Source organism: Amphiprion ocellaris, chromosome 11 (assembly GCF_022539595.1).
Source record: "Amphiprion ocellaris isolate individual 3 ecotype Okinawa chromosome 11, ASM2253959v1, whole genome shotgun sequence".
Lineage (NCBI taxonomy): Eukaryota > Metazoa > Chordata > Actinopteri > Pomacentridae > Amphiprion > Amphiprion ocellaris.
In genome coordinates this window covers 13,222,586-13,236,562 of record NC_072776.1, presented here as the reverse complement: position 1 = coordinate 13,236,562, position 13,977 = coordinate 13,222,586, and the positions used below count along the sequence as shown (strand labels likewise).

Below are 13,977 nucleotides of genomic sequence, written 5' to 3'. Positions count from 1 at the left end.
GTGCCGTGCGGCGTAAGATTCCAAAGATGGCTAAAGCTGCCTGGTCACTGACATTTCGCCTCAGTGTCGAGCTGCAGCGCCGAGAGAGTCGCTGCGGAGAAGGAAGTGACAGAGATCGCCGATGGACTTCCTTTGCCACAAAGCATGCAGCAGAGGTCACCCAGCGAGCCATCTGGGATGACTAGAGAGTAGAGTTTGGACTCTGGTTCTATCCAACTCCCCCCCTTAAACCCTGAGCGCTTCCTTCCCTGCCCTCCATCCATGCCAAAAGGAATGAGGCTGTAACTGAGCCTGGGGGGACAGATGGCGCCTATTTATAGTCCCTACAGAGAGGTGTGAAGTTTCTTGGGATTTCTAAGAGCGGGGGCCATGGCTCCTTAAGGGGGCTGATGCAGCCTCTGTGGCCTGCGTGTTCTCTTCCCCCTCCCTCGCTGGCTCTAAAGCCTCCCGCTGGCCACACAGGGATTAGATGGGGGCAGGCTAAACAAAGCTACTCACTGCCCTTTCTACTGGGGGACACTACATCACTACGGAGGATGGAAATCCAATACCAGCTAAAAGTGAGAGTCTCCCGCCTTTTGTTTTCTCCAGCTGATGACTTGGTCTTCCTTTAACAATCTGGAGACAGAAGTTGCTGCCGCAGCAGGACGGCCACGCCATCCCAATGCCATGACGCCACCCGAAACAAGCAGGGTGATGCTGCGTGTGGGTCAGCCTCTAACCTGACAGCACATGCATCATGGGAGTGCGATGTGAAAATAACAGTATACTGTCGATGATAAGCCCATTACGGGCTTGAGAGAGACAGTTTTTAACCCTCTGAACCCCAAAACCCACAGGTAAGGTTGAAAGACATGCTGTCTTTTTTAAGAAAAATCACCAAAATGACACGCCACAAACTGAAAAAACTGAAAAACATTGTTAGATTTTCAACTTTTAGGAAGCCCCTCAACTACTTCCCTGTGATATCTTTCCACTGGGAACCAAATCAAGCCATATTTCATCAAAATACCTTTAGTCTACACGTCTCATATTTTAAAAAGTTCCAGAAAATCTGTGTTTCTCGGTACAATGGAAAAGCTATGAGCAAATCAGCTGCAACCAACAGTCACATGGCAAATATTCAGGGACTTTTTGGTTGACGTAGGTTGAACTGCAGGCAGTGTTTATGCAGAGCAGACAAGAGATGAGTATAGAAACAAATTAATAATGTAAGTAGTAAAATATCTGTAGTATGTAGAATTGCCATTTTCCCCCCTGTATTAGTAATGTGGTTACACTTGGAAAATTCTTATACATGGTTTTTGTTTGTTTGTTCGTTTTTACAATATATATTTGTAAACTAAGTAATCAGGCTGAAGTTGATGTTAATTTTTTCTTTTTTACATATAATTTATGGCATTCTAACTTTGCTATACTGCACAGACGTATGACAGAGTTCTCTGTACTTCTAACCAGGGTTGTGATGTTTCCATACAGACTTACTTACTTAAATTCTGTGCAATTCCAGAATATAATTACGATGAAACAACTATAAAAGTGTCACACATCACTCCATTTTCACATTGGCTGCTGTAAAATGCTGCGATACTTATGTCAAGCATTGACAGGTTTGGTTCCAAAACTAATATCAGATCTACTGCGACTTCACAACCATCCTCACCTCTCAAATCATCAGTCCCTCGAGTCAGAAGCAAGCGTGGAGAAGCAGTGATCACGTCTTTGCACCACCTAAGCTATAAATCTGCTTCAATTCTCAGTTATTTTAGTTACATTTTTAAAACTTTTCTGTTTATATTTAATGTACCTCTTTGTGTTTACCCCTTTGTGTCGTCCTTCGGGTCAAAATTGACTCGTTTTAAAGTTTGAAAATGTGGAAAAAAATATATATTTTCACAGTGAAACTTCTGATGTCCACATTTTCAACATTTTTGGGAAACATTTTTTGGTGGACAAAAAGAAATGTTGAAAATGTTTCTTAAGAACATTCACCAAAAAATGTTTTTTGTGAATGTTCTTAAAGAAGACATTAGAAGTTTTACTTATATGTATGTAATCACTTCAGATATTTTTACTCATTTTTTGGAAGATTTTTACTCATTTTTTGAAAATATTTACAAGAATTTTCTTGCCAAATTCGGGGGATTTTTTTTTTCAAATAAAACTTTTAAGGGAAACTTTTAAGGAATTATTGGAATTTTCTTTCTGAAGGTTTTGCAAATTTTCAGAAATTTGTGGAATTTTGTTGCTGAATTTTTGGATTTAAAAAAAAAAAAAAAAAAGACAAGGAAACAATATTTTTTGGTGCCTGTAAATGAGGACAACGGGAGGGTTAACGTAAAACACTCTGAATTGCCTTGTTGTTGAACGACGCTATACAAATAAACTTGCCTTTGTATATAAAATACCAATATTTTCACACTGGCCGGTCTAATCGGTCCTGCCCTCCACTGAACAAACACCATCATACATCCTTGAAACGACGAACCATCTATTATTCCTGCCATCTCAGGGTCAACTCTGTGCTTGGAAACCTGGCAGAGAGAGCGGCGAGGGAGCCTGCCGGTCTATTTACGTCCTCTCTTAAGCTTGCTCACCATCTGAAACTCACACTTGAAACCGCAGACAATGTGGGATCCCTCCATCGAGGACAGACACTGGGTCTCATTAGGCCACCCGCCAGCCAATCACCGGAGGAATTTAGAAAGCAGCTAATGACGGCCCTCCCAGTAATATGGGGCCATACAGTACATTGCACAGGGTTCTCATGTTCTCCCAGTCATCACCTAGCAATTTTCCAATGTATGCGTTCATGACAGTATTGGCACGGAATTACCTCCGTCTAGGTTCATCGTGATAATCAGAATACATTTAAACTGTTCATTACATGTCAGCTGAGTGTGTGTGTTAACCCTCCATCACCACAACTCTGATGATTTGCAGCTTTTACAACAAAAAAAACCTCAATCAAATCTGATATTTGATGGTTGACCTTTCAGTTGTGTTCTGGATTTGAGTGATAATGAGGAGTCTTAGTGTTTATATTGCATTCTGATTGCTTTATTGGACTGCAGGAATCAACACTTTTATCTTCAATGGTAACAGTGGAGCAAAATTTATTGCCCAGTTAAGCGTTGAGAGGCTTCATGTTCTCGGTGTCTAAAAATATTTACACTCTTAGTATGAAGTCCATGTAATTCCAATAATAATTGCCGAGCTGACCGATGTGCTGCATGACAGCTATTCTCAAGGACGACTTCAAATGAAACGATTACTTACTGTACATGGAGGGGACGAGGTTTGTGTTTCCACAGACTGTAAAGCAAAATGAAATGACTGTAATGTTAGCTAGGCGACTTAACCAGTTTAAATTAGTGCAGTGCTGAATTTTCTGATGTTATTTTCCCTCTTCAGGCCACATTTGTGAGCTCCCTGCAGAAGCTAAATGTGTTCATGGCCTCTTCTGCAATATTTATTTCATTTGATACCATCATTTTTTTCTCTGAGAGGTTTTTTTTTCTTCCCACAGCCTGAGTGGAGTTCATAAGTCAGCATCTTTAATTATCCTCTTGGTACCCTGATGCGCTCCAGTCACACTTTGAATTTGTATTTCTAACGTTTTCCTACAAACTAATAAACAGTGTTATATTTACATGAAGAACTCTTGCCAGTTTATTTTGAGGGGCAAACTATAAATGAAGCTACGACATAGACTACATACAGAATCATCACAGACTTTCATGATTTTGTATCTTGAATTTTAGATCACCTTTAGTTGTTGTAGACAGAAGATGCTTCAAAACCAACCTCTCTAAAAATGTTTTGTTCAACAAAAAGTTACTAAAGCCATCAATACATTGTCAGCCAGTTTACTAGAGGAGTAAAGCTGTTAACTGAGGGACAAATGTCACGTCTAGACAGAGGCATATAAATGAATACTGTACTTTAATAAATCACTTCCACCGGTACATAAATATACATGGTCTTCACAGAGACTTCAGTGTGGGTGTCATGTCAACTGTAAAGCCGTTACAGCTTTTACCCCACGCTGGCAGCTCAATGATACGACAAGCTTCTCGGTCATTACTATAACTCATATATATAAATATAGAGCTGCACTGTCATGTACTCATCAAGTGTGCCGCAAAAACCCGTTTACTGACTCCCTGTGAAGCTTTGGAGCTAAAACTGCCACTGGATGTCAGCAGAGTTCCACAGAGCAGAGGAGGAATATCATCTGTGGGCAACAAGAGGCTTGGTTTAGTCAAATGCAAAGGTTCTACACAAAACTGAAGCATAATGGAAATCAGAAATGAGGAATTTTGCATATATATGTGGTTGGTGTGCACATAAGGTGTTTAAATGTGAGATAATTCTGTGATTCACTTAATGCTGAAGATTTGCAAACTTCATCAAAGTTACCCACAGAGCACATCCTATTGTTCCAAGTCCAATTTCTGGAGTGTGGAAGTATTTTCCGATCTACACAGGTCCTAATACTCACACCCACTTTGTTCAGACTGCTGAACACAGCAGAGTGGCAGTCAGACAGCCTTCTCCACAGAGGACCGGTCTTGCAGTGATCAGCAAATACAGAGACGGCTCTAATCCTACTACCATGCAGCCTGTCCATGGTCAGTTTGCTTTTTTTTTTTTTTTTTTTTTTTTTTTTTTTTTGCAGGCAATTGGCTTCAAATGAAAAAAAAAAGGCTGTAAAGAATTTGTTGCACAGAAAGCACTATACACAAGTTTGGTAGAAGCAGATACTTTCATTTCCAGTGCCTTTTCTTTTTCCAAGATCTAAAATGTAGCCTGTAATCACTCATTTTTGGATATTTTTGGAAGCAGTCAGGGGTTTTTTTGAATGAAAGACGTGTTTAAAATAAAGGAAAATGTGACAAGTTGGAGCAAAAAGGCCACATGTAGTTTCAAGTAAGCCAGCTCTGGCATATAATGATACTCAACACAAAAATTGATCACCAAAAATTGATATGAATAAGGTTAGTATGAGTATAAATACTGTATAAAGGACAAGGGGGGTGAATTTTATAGGTAAAATATGTTAACAGGAGAGTTTCATGGCTTTGAATTCCCTTCAACGTGTGTTAAAGATGTGTGTCAGTTTTTATCCACCTAATTTGTCAAAAAAAAAAGTAGGCGTGCTGCTGAAGACAAACCTAAACACCGTGCTGCTGAACGCAACAAAGCTCCGGCGGATAATCCAGGTCAACTTTTCAAGCGCCCACTTGAACTGTCAGCGATAACACGAGGGGTGAAACCCAAAACTCATCCATTCACTTTCTGGTTGAACTGTATTTACTCCTAGTTTTTCACAGTTTATATATTTTTTAATTTTTATTTTTGCAACTTCTCGTCCACGTTCGTGCCGCTTCACTAAAAGGAGCAACTTTAGGCTAATATGACAAAAATCTTGCTAGCGGCCAGCGTAGTTAAATCTCTGAGGCAGGGGTATGTGGTTGGCAGAAGACACCCACCGAGCTGGCTGAGGCTTCAAACTGCTAAACTGTCCAGTGCGAAGGTAAGAAAACTACTTTGAAGTGTCAGCTTCAGTTATCAGCGACAAATTCTGGGAATTAACCTTTTGAAGACCTCTTTACAAGTGCTGCCAGCTAAGCACGAACGCCTCATTTATTACGCCGAACTCCGCAGAAATATCCACAATATCTGCGGTGGTTTGCCTTTATCTAAACGTACAAACTTCTGAAAAGTTAGTGCGACTCCTTTTCAGAAACAACAGGACCTACTCCGCTATTCGGCATAGCACCTGCACGACAAACGGGTCTTACTTGAACATAAATTACCCTGGAGGTATAGTTTCCAGGTTGCAGCTCAATCACTCTTATCAGGAGTGCAGCTTGGTATGTGGCAATGTGAGCCGGATGAAAAAAGGTGGGAAAAGTACTGGAAAATCTTCTATCCCGTGGACTGTCAGCATGCCGAATGAACACGTGGCTATACCTGATTAAGTAAAACACAGTAGGTCATTTGTCACACATACGTGCTTGTGCCACTAAGAGATATTTCAGTAAATTGCCTGATTTTAAACGCAGTTTGGAGCGGTGATGGGGAAAGTGGAAGTTTCAGACTGAACTCAAAAGGGGTTTAAAAAGACTGCATACAGCTGTTGGACTTGTGTGCATCATATATGTAAATCACAGGGAGTGTTGCATCATGTGTGAGATATTGCAGCATCTACAGACAAAACCCACACAGCTCTAATTATAGGGAGGCAGGTTGTAAAGTGTTGGTTTAAAACCCTCATTGTTCGGAATGAAGAATTTCTTTTGAGCATAAGAAATGTTACACTGTTTACAGCAACACAGTTTATATAAGTCTGCCAGTGTTTTGCATTTGTATTGTATCTGAGGATTCTTCTGGTAGAGAGAAAAGGTGTAACATCGGCTGGAGGTCATCGTGGGTCACATCAACCTTTATATTCACATATTTATCTACCTCTCTCTCACACACACATGCAGACACACTCTCTCATTCACACTCAGCAGAAGAACAGATTTGTCAGTCTCAGCATTCATGGCACAATTCACAGTGACCTATGCAGTTTCAGTGTGAAGCCCTAAAGGCTCACTGGTTGCCGTCCCTCCTCAACTCAAAATCTACATCACATCTGTCTCAGAGTTTTCCTTTTGGTCTCTCCAGACTTGCTTTTATAAAAAGAGAATACATTATTCCCGGGTGAGATTTTACTTCTCATCTGCCTGCTTTCTTTTAACTCCCAGGCTGAGACAGCCCACCTGGTCTTGGAGGATGGCACCAGGATGAAAGGGTTTTCCTTTGGGCACGATGCCTCTGTAGCTGGGGAGCTGGTCTTCAATACTGGCCTGGTGGGGTAAGTTGGCATCTTGCTGCATTAAGTTAGAACTCTAGAACTTCACACCAAAATGGCTCAGCTGAACTTAATGATTTTAAGAAAATCAAACACTTTCCATATTCACATTGACATAAAACTTGCTTTGAACCTGACATCCTCAGTTTATTTATCTATTTTAAAGCTTTAAAACCAGGGTTCACTGCATTTTTCATGTTTATTGAAGGTCTGAGGGTGACAGCACCACAACGATGCACTTTAGCATCCCATTATCACAATATTCTGGCATTTTTGTACCACTCTTTGCCTTTGTTAGGTATCCTGAGGCCCTGACTGACCCCAGCTACAGAGGGCAGATCCTGACCCTGACCTACCCGATTGTTGGGAACTACGGGGTTCCCGACACCCAGGAGCTGGACGAGCTGGGGCTGAGGAAGCATGTGGAGTCGGAGCGCATCCAGGTAGGAAATTCAGCCGTGGTAGAGGAATGTCAGGCTTGTATTTATTACAGATACTTGCTGTGATTTAGTTTTTGTCCTTGTCACTGCACTGAGCTGTTATTAGGAAAGAATTCTGAAATAATAAGTCGATCAATAAAAAATTGATGGACAGATGTTTCAGTAATTATGTCGTCTTACGTAACAAACTTCAATCGTTTTCTTAGTTTTCCTTGACATCACATACCTTTTAGTTTTGGATTGTTGGTTGCACAAAATAACTTTCGTAAGATTGTCATCTTGTGCTCTTAGAATTTACTGAATGGACATTTTTTGACTCTTTATTACATTTTTTAGACCAAAAATGTGTTGGATTTAGAAACCGAAAGCTATTCATAAAGTCAGACCCCAATTTTTATACTATTTATGGTTGGGATTTTCTCTGCAATCTCTCAGATCACTTACATTCTGTGTTTAGCTCTCTGTAGTAGTTTTTTGAGTAGTGGTGGCATTTTCTCCATTCCTGTGCTCAGCTCAGAATGTTTAAGGAAACGGTGCATTCAAGTAACCCGGCACCAAATAGAGCTGTATTAAGTTTCTGGAAAGGAAAACTGAACATCCAACTGCTGCTGCTTCACATTAAATGCTTTCCACTGGAGACACACAGGAAAAGTTGTTACTACTGTTAGCACAGACTGTGGTCATTCATCTTAAATGTAACTACAAAAAGTACATTTTTCCCTCAGCTAATTATTTTTAATTGGATACAGAATTGCAGACAGACTTCTTTAATAAACAGCAGGATCTTGTTTCCTTCTTCTGTAAACAGACGCATCAACTTAGTTTTAGATTTCTGATAAAGCAGCTCCTCAAGGAGTTCTGGTTTTACTATGAAACTGTTCTTGCTGTTACTATGGTAACCACAGTTGTCAGAAAATCCACCAGAGCTGAAATCTTTAGGAGTATTTTAATCGATAACAATTATTTTCATTATCACCCAATCTGTCAATTACGATCGATTTGGGTCATTTTTTCTGTAATGAAAGAAAACATTGGCAGCAGAGATTCAAAATGCACTCTACATATTTTAGCTGGTATTGACATGAATAAAAAATAGAGTATCTCTGTGTTTGGTTATACATGCTCACTATTTCATTGCATGCAGACACCCGTGTTAGTATATTTGGCAGCTCTTGATGCCATACAAATGTTAAGGCAAAATGCAGTCAAGTGTTTTTTCTTTTCACCTTTTTATATGGCTAATATTGTGCTTTTGTGTCTCTAGGTGTCTGGTCTTCTGGTTCAAGACTACAGCCATGACTACAGCCACTGGAATTCTGTTAAATCTCTGGGTCAGTGGCTACAAGAAGAGAAGGTGAGGTTTTAAATTAGCAAGCACAGGGTGTATGTCAGCGAGGTGAATACGATACTTCTGTAAACGTACATTTTATTTGCCTTTAAAGGTTCCTGCACTGTTTGGGATAGACACCAGAATGCTGACCAAGGTCATCAGAGACAAGGTACTGGAAATACAGGATCTGCTGCAGAATTGGTTGATCTCCTGCTGATACACCCTGGTTTCTTCCTCAGGGCACAGTTTTGGGGAAGATTGAATTTGATGGGCATCCTGTTGAGATCTGTGACCCCAACCAGAACAACCTTGTAGCAGAGGTTTCAACCAAGGTAACAGCTGCTAGTCTTTTCTATTTAACATCACACAAAACTAGACTCAAAAAAGCTTCAATAAATGGCATCAACAAGTGCTAAACTCTCTTTGCTGTTTCCTTCCACCTGCCAGGAAATTCGAGTCTTTGGAAAAGGCAACCCGATCAAAGTGGTGGCTGTTGATTGTGGCATTAAACACAACATCATTCGGCTGCTGGTTAAGGTAAGGCTGGATGCAGAGGGAGTAAAACATCCTTGTTGTTGAACAGGCATCCTGGAGCCCCAGATGACCTTCTCTGCACAAACATAGAGAAAGAAGTCGACACTTTGTGACATGTTTTCTACAAATCTGACCTATAAATTTTGAGACGGTAATGTTAGGTTTAACGAGCTCCAGAAATGTAAAAAAACAACAACAACAACAAACAAACAAAACAAAAAAGTTTCTGTCATCAAGCTGTGAGAAAAAGTGGCTTTCTGTTGTGTTTATGCTCCAAGTTAATGATTTGCTGGTGTAATGTTGGTATTGACTTGTAATTAGTTGCAACAGCGAGTGAAGAAAAGAAGCTGACATACTTAGAATGCAACGTTGGTTTTGTCTGTTTCTGGAATCATTTTGTTTTGTTTAGTTGCCTTGAATTGGTTTGTTGGTCAGTCGATTATTATGAAATATTAATGTTAGGTAAACAATGTTGGTGATTCACTTCTTGGTCCATTAAATGTGATCATGAAGGTGGTATGAGATGGTTTATTAATAAACAAAATAACTACCTTATTATTTGGGGGGGCTCCAGTTGTACCATAAATATACATACAAATTGTGTCATTGTCTTAGTATTTTAAATATTTTAAACTTCAGCAATGATTGGCTATTGTTAATGAATGTATAGAGATTTGACTACACAGGTAATGGGCCGTCCCAGTAAAAATTAAAGCACTCACTGAGGCATTTCTTCATCTGGTGTCTACTATAATAACACTGCTTGTGTTTACAACTGCTTGGATTGAGTTTAATGTTATTCCATGTAGTGCTGGGCGATATGGAAAAAAATCACATATCACGATATGGATTATTTTATATCACGATAACTATATATATGACGATATACCACAACAAAGTATGTTTTCAGTTATTCTCTGAAAAATTTGACAAAAATTTAATTGCTTACTTTCTCCATGTAACTTTAACCTGTTGCTAGGGCTGGACCCGGATATTCGGTCCCCATGGTGGTATGCGGATATTAATTTTGAGATCCGAATATTCGCCCCCTCCTACCTCCACCCCCACCCCCCGTCGGGCGTTACGAACCGAGCCGAAAATTCGGCTCTTTCCTCCGTTAGCTCACCGCCTCTGACCTCACGGACCGAACCGAATATTCAAGTCATTCCTTCGTCCGTCCGTCAAATTCCTCCCCCCGCGGACGTTAAGGAGGGGACCGAATATCCGGAGCCCAGAAACTGCAATTCGGGCTAGCCCTACCTGTTGCGCGCCCATCGCTCAGCACTCATGAGTTAAGTAACGTAAAGCATGTCGCAAACCCGCGTGGGAATCAAAGAACGTAAAGCAGCGTCATGTCGCAAAAACCACAAGATGGAGTTTCTTTGCGAAAAATCTTTTTTATTCTTCTTTATTTTCACGTATATAAACTTAGAGTATACATAGTGATAAGGCAACACTTATACAATCGTCGCAGGCTATTTAATGATAAATTTGCTGTAATAATTGATAAAATTAGGTTAGAAACGATAGAAACGATAGAAGAGAAATGGCACGATAGACACTTTTCTATCGTTCTCACGATATGTATCGTCATATCGCCCAGCACTAATTCCATGCTATTTTGAGTGGCTTCACATGAACATAACTGTTGCTAAGCCATACCATAACACTGCAGAATGACTGTGCATGTCTTTGGCTGAAGCGTGGTGCAGAAGTTCACCTGGTGCCATGGGACCAGGAACTGCAGAGTCTTGACTACAACGGCCTGTTCATATCCAATGGGCCAGGAGATCCGTCTCTGGCCCAGAAACTCATCCACAACGTGCGCAAGGTAGGATGTGGTGCTGTTTAGGTGTTACGAGCTTCAGAAGAATAAAAATTTTACACTATGTTTGTGCAACGGGTGAGATTTGACCACAAAGAGTAGTCATTCATAGTGTCATTAAAGAAATAAGTGAGATACTTATAAGGCTGCAGAAAAGTGGGGTAAATTTTATAGGAAATGGCCCTGAAAGTGGTTCTGTAAGGGTGGTTCTTAAAGTTAGAACATGCACAAAGGTTTATGCAGCCGTAGGATGTAAATGACAGTCAGCACGCCTTCAGTTTGGAGAAGCAGACAAATCATTTTCACCACTTTGTTGTCACACAGCCTTTTCTACTGCAGTTGTATCGCTCTTTTTAAAGCCACCAGATTCTGTTAACAAAAACAGTAATTTTACCTCGGAGAACACAGGAGTTGCTGGTCTACAGTTGTGCTACTTTGGTGTTTTAATACAATAATTTTCCTCTGAACTTACCTCTAAAACACTAAAATCACACAATTACACAAACAACCTCACTGATCAAGGTGACGGTAGAGCAGCAACTCCTGTGTTCTGCGAACTAAGATTGACTGTTTTTGTCGACAGAGTCTGGTGGCTTTGAAGAGCACACAGATCGATAAAACAGCTTGAGTCTTGTGTTGTTCTTTGCCAGTCTGACGGCAAAGTAAAGTGGTGAAAATGTTGTAAATATAGCAGACACTTAAAAATTATATTGATTCCTTTTAGCTAGCCTTTTTTTTAGGTGGCTAAAGTCACTTTAGCTGTCGTCCCTGTCCGCAGAAGTTCATTGTTCAACTTCCGTGCCAATATTTGTGTCTGCAAAGTTGAATGTTGTTGACTTTCAGTTACTAGATACACTGATTGTTGTCGTACAAACTCACTTCAAAGATAGTCTGTGCCTATATCCTGAATTCTGCCATCATTAATAATAATTGTTCTGTGAAGGTGCTGGAGAGTGATCGTCCCGAGCCTGTGTTTGGGATCTGTATGGGCAACCAGATCACTGCTCTGGCTGCAGGAGCCAAGTCATACAAGCTACCTATGGGCAACAGGTGAGCCCTTTAATACCTCTACATAACTAAGACACAATATACATGCTCTTCAAGTCATTTCATGAGATTTTAAATCTCTCCGGACATCAAATGATACTCTGAATTGTGAAGTTATTTTTATTTTTCGATATTTTAAAATATCTCATAATGAAAAACAAATCTTCTGTGTTTTGCTTGTATGTGGCTCCCCAGAGGGCAGAACCAGCCGGTGCTGAATGTGATGACAGGCCAGGCCTTCATTACAGCACAGAACCACGGTTACGGCATCGACAGTGAGTCCCTGCCCCCAGGGTGGAGCCCGCTTTTCACCAACGCCAATGATGGCACCAATGAGGTCAGTTTCACGGACTGTAATATTCAGTCTTTTTCTAAGACAATGTGGCATTTTTATATTTTTGTTTTATGGGTTTTTGGATAGAAAGCATCAGTTTGTCTTACAAAACAACTGTATTCAAGCAAATAAGTGGCCTTAAGGAGTTTTTTCAAAAAATTTGCTTGTTTTTGAAATGTTAACTGTCTTTTTTCTTTATATCAACTGTGCATAATTTCCAGGGCATCATGCACAACACTAAGCCTGTTTTCACCGCCCAGTTCCACCCAGAGGCTAAGGGTGGTCCCACTGACACAGAGGTAATTAAAGACTTTGATGGTGGTACATGAAGCACCTCCATACTCTGCTACAGCTAATTAAAGGTATATTCACAATATGCATCTTAGGTAAAAGTTAACGTCTTCCACTGATCCAGTATCAGTATAAATGTTGGCCTTTAGAAATAATGTAGCATCTAAGTAGCAGCATAAAACGGGACAATTAAAAATAACAAGAAGTAATTATTCAGAGTTGAAGTACCAGAGAAAAGATGTGATAAACCACTGGGTGTCACTTGAACACCAGCATCTCATACCAAAACAAACTGGCTCCCTCTCCTTATACTTATTTTACAACCAGAAATGTTGTGTGCACAGGAACCCTCCCCAGAAAAAGCAACACCATCATCCCTCACTAGATTTGTAAAACACATTGAATGGTCGTAATGAGTTGCTGTCAATCTGAGTAATGTTAGCTTCACTTCACCTCCCCTCCCTCAGTCTGCTAGACACACGTAGACTGTCATTGTAAACAGGTGGAAAGACATAGCAGAGCCAAGAAGATGCGTAGGAGAACAACAAAACAGCAGTAAACTACCATACATAACAAAAACACCATCTATATAAGAAAAATATAATACCTGGACTTTAAATGTTGAGGGCAACGGTTGAGCGCTCTGGACTGCACTTTTGCTTTTATGATGTGGTGCGGGAGTTCAGTCTGAGTCTATTTATAGAATCATGGGGGACAACAGCTTCAATGGGAGGGACTCACATGCAGTCAAATGCACATGTGGCCAGAGTTGCCGCCAAAACATAAAACAGAAGTTCAGGTTACAACATACACAGAGGGAATGTGATTTCATTCTCTGCTAAGGATACCACTACTCCATAAAATCTCTGAATGGCAGATGGTTGTTGCTGCTATCGTTAAAATACAATATATCAGCATGTCTAATCTTTTGTCTTGGCTCTTCAAATAACATCACTAACTAAAAACTGTGTATTATAGACAGCTGAGGCTTTAAGGTGTTGTCTGTACCAGCAAAGCAAAAAGTACAATCCTGTTGTAATGCTTTTTGCACAACACTGTGCCATGGAAATATATAAATATCTAAACTAGACGTAACTGTAAAAGAGGGAAAAAAAGAATCTAACCGGTTCTACATTGCAAGGAACAGCAGGTGACATTCTTTGTGTTGCCTGACAAAGCAGCACAAAGGATGTCACCTGTATCAGGGCCACAGGTGCTTCGGAACGCCACTAATGGTGCCGGTGCCTTGCCTTGCTATAAAGCGTTGATGGCTTTGTGCTACATTTTTCTCTCACCTGCTCATTTTGTCCT

General features: G+C 40.3%; 1 protein-coding gene across 2 annotated transcripts in view; it reads left to right on the top strand.

Moving 5' to 3' along the window:
* The first annotated feature begins 5,232 nt into the window (after window positions 1–5,232).
* The window catches only part of cps1 (carbamoyl-phosphate synthase 1, mitochondrial), an 80,000-nt gene continuing 71,255 nt past the window's right edge, over window positions 5,233–13,977 (top strand). Inside the window, exons 1-11 of one of the 2 annotated variants that reach the window (XM_055015523.1) lie at window positions 5,233–5,539; window positions 6,759–6,868; window positions 7,164–7,308; window positions 8,570–8,659; window positions 8,748–8,804; window positions 8,875–8,967; window positions 9,083–9,172; window positions 10,872–11,000; window positions 11,938–12,044; window positions 12,237–12,378; window positions 12,597–12,674. In XM_055015523.1, coding sequence (XP_054871498.1) covers window positions 5,420–5,539; window positions 6,759–6,868; window positions 7,164–7,308; window positions 8,570–8,659; window positions 8,748–8,804; window positions 8,875–8,967; window positions 9,083–9,172; window positions 10,872–11,000; window positions 11,938–12,044; window positions 12,237–12,378; window positions 12,597–12,674 — 1,161 coding nt within the window. In that variant the 5' untranslated portion in view covers window positions 5,233–5,419. The remainder of the gene's footprint in view (window positions 5,540–6,758; window positions 6,869–7,163; window positions 7,309–8,569; window positions 8,660–8,747; window positions 8,805–8,874; window positions 8,968–9,082; window positions 9,173–10,871; window positions 11,001–11,937; window positions 12,045–12,236; window positions 12,379–12,596; window positions 12,675–13,977) is intronic. The other variant, XM_055015522.1, reaches the window with a different exon arrangement.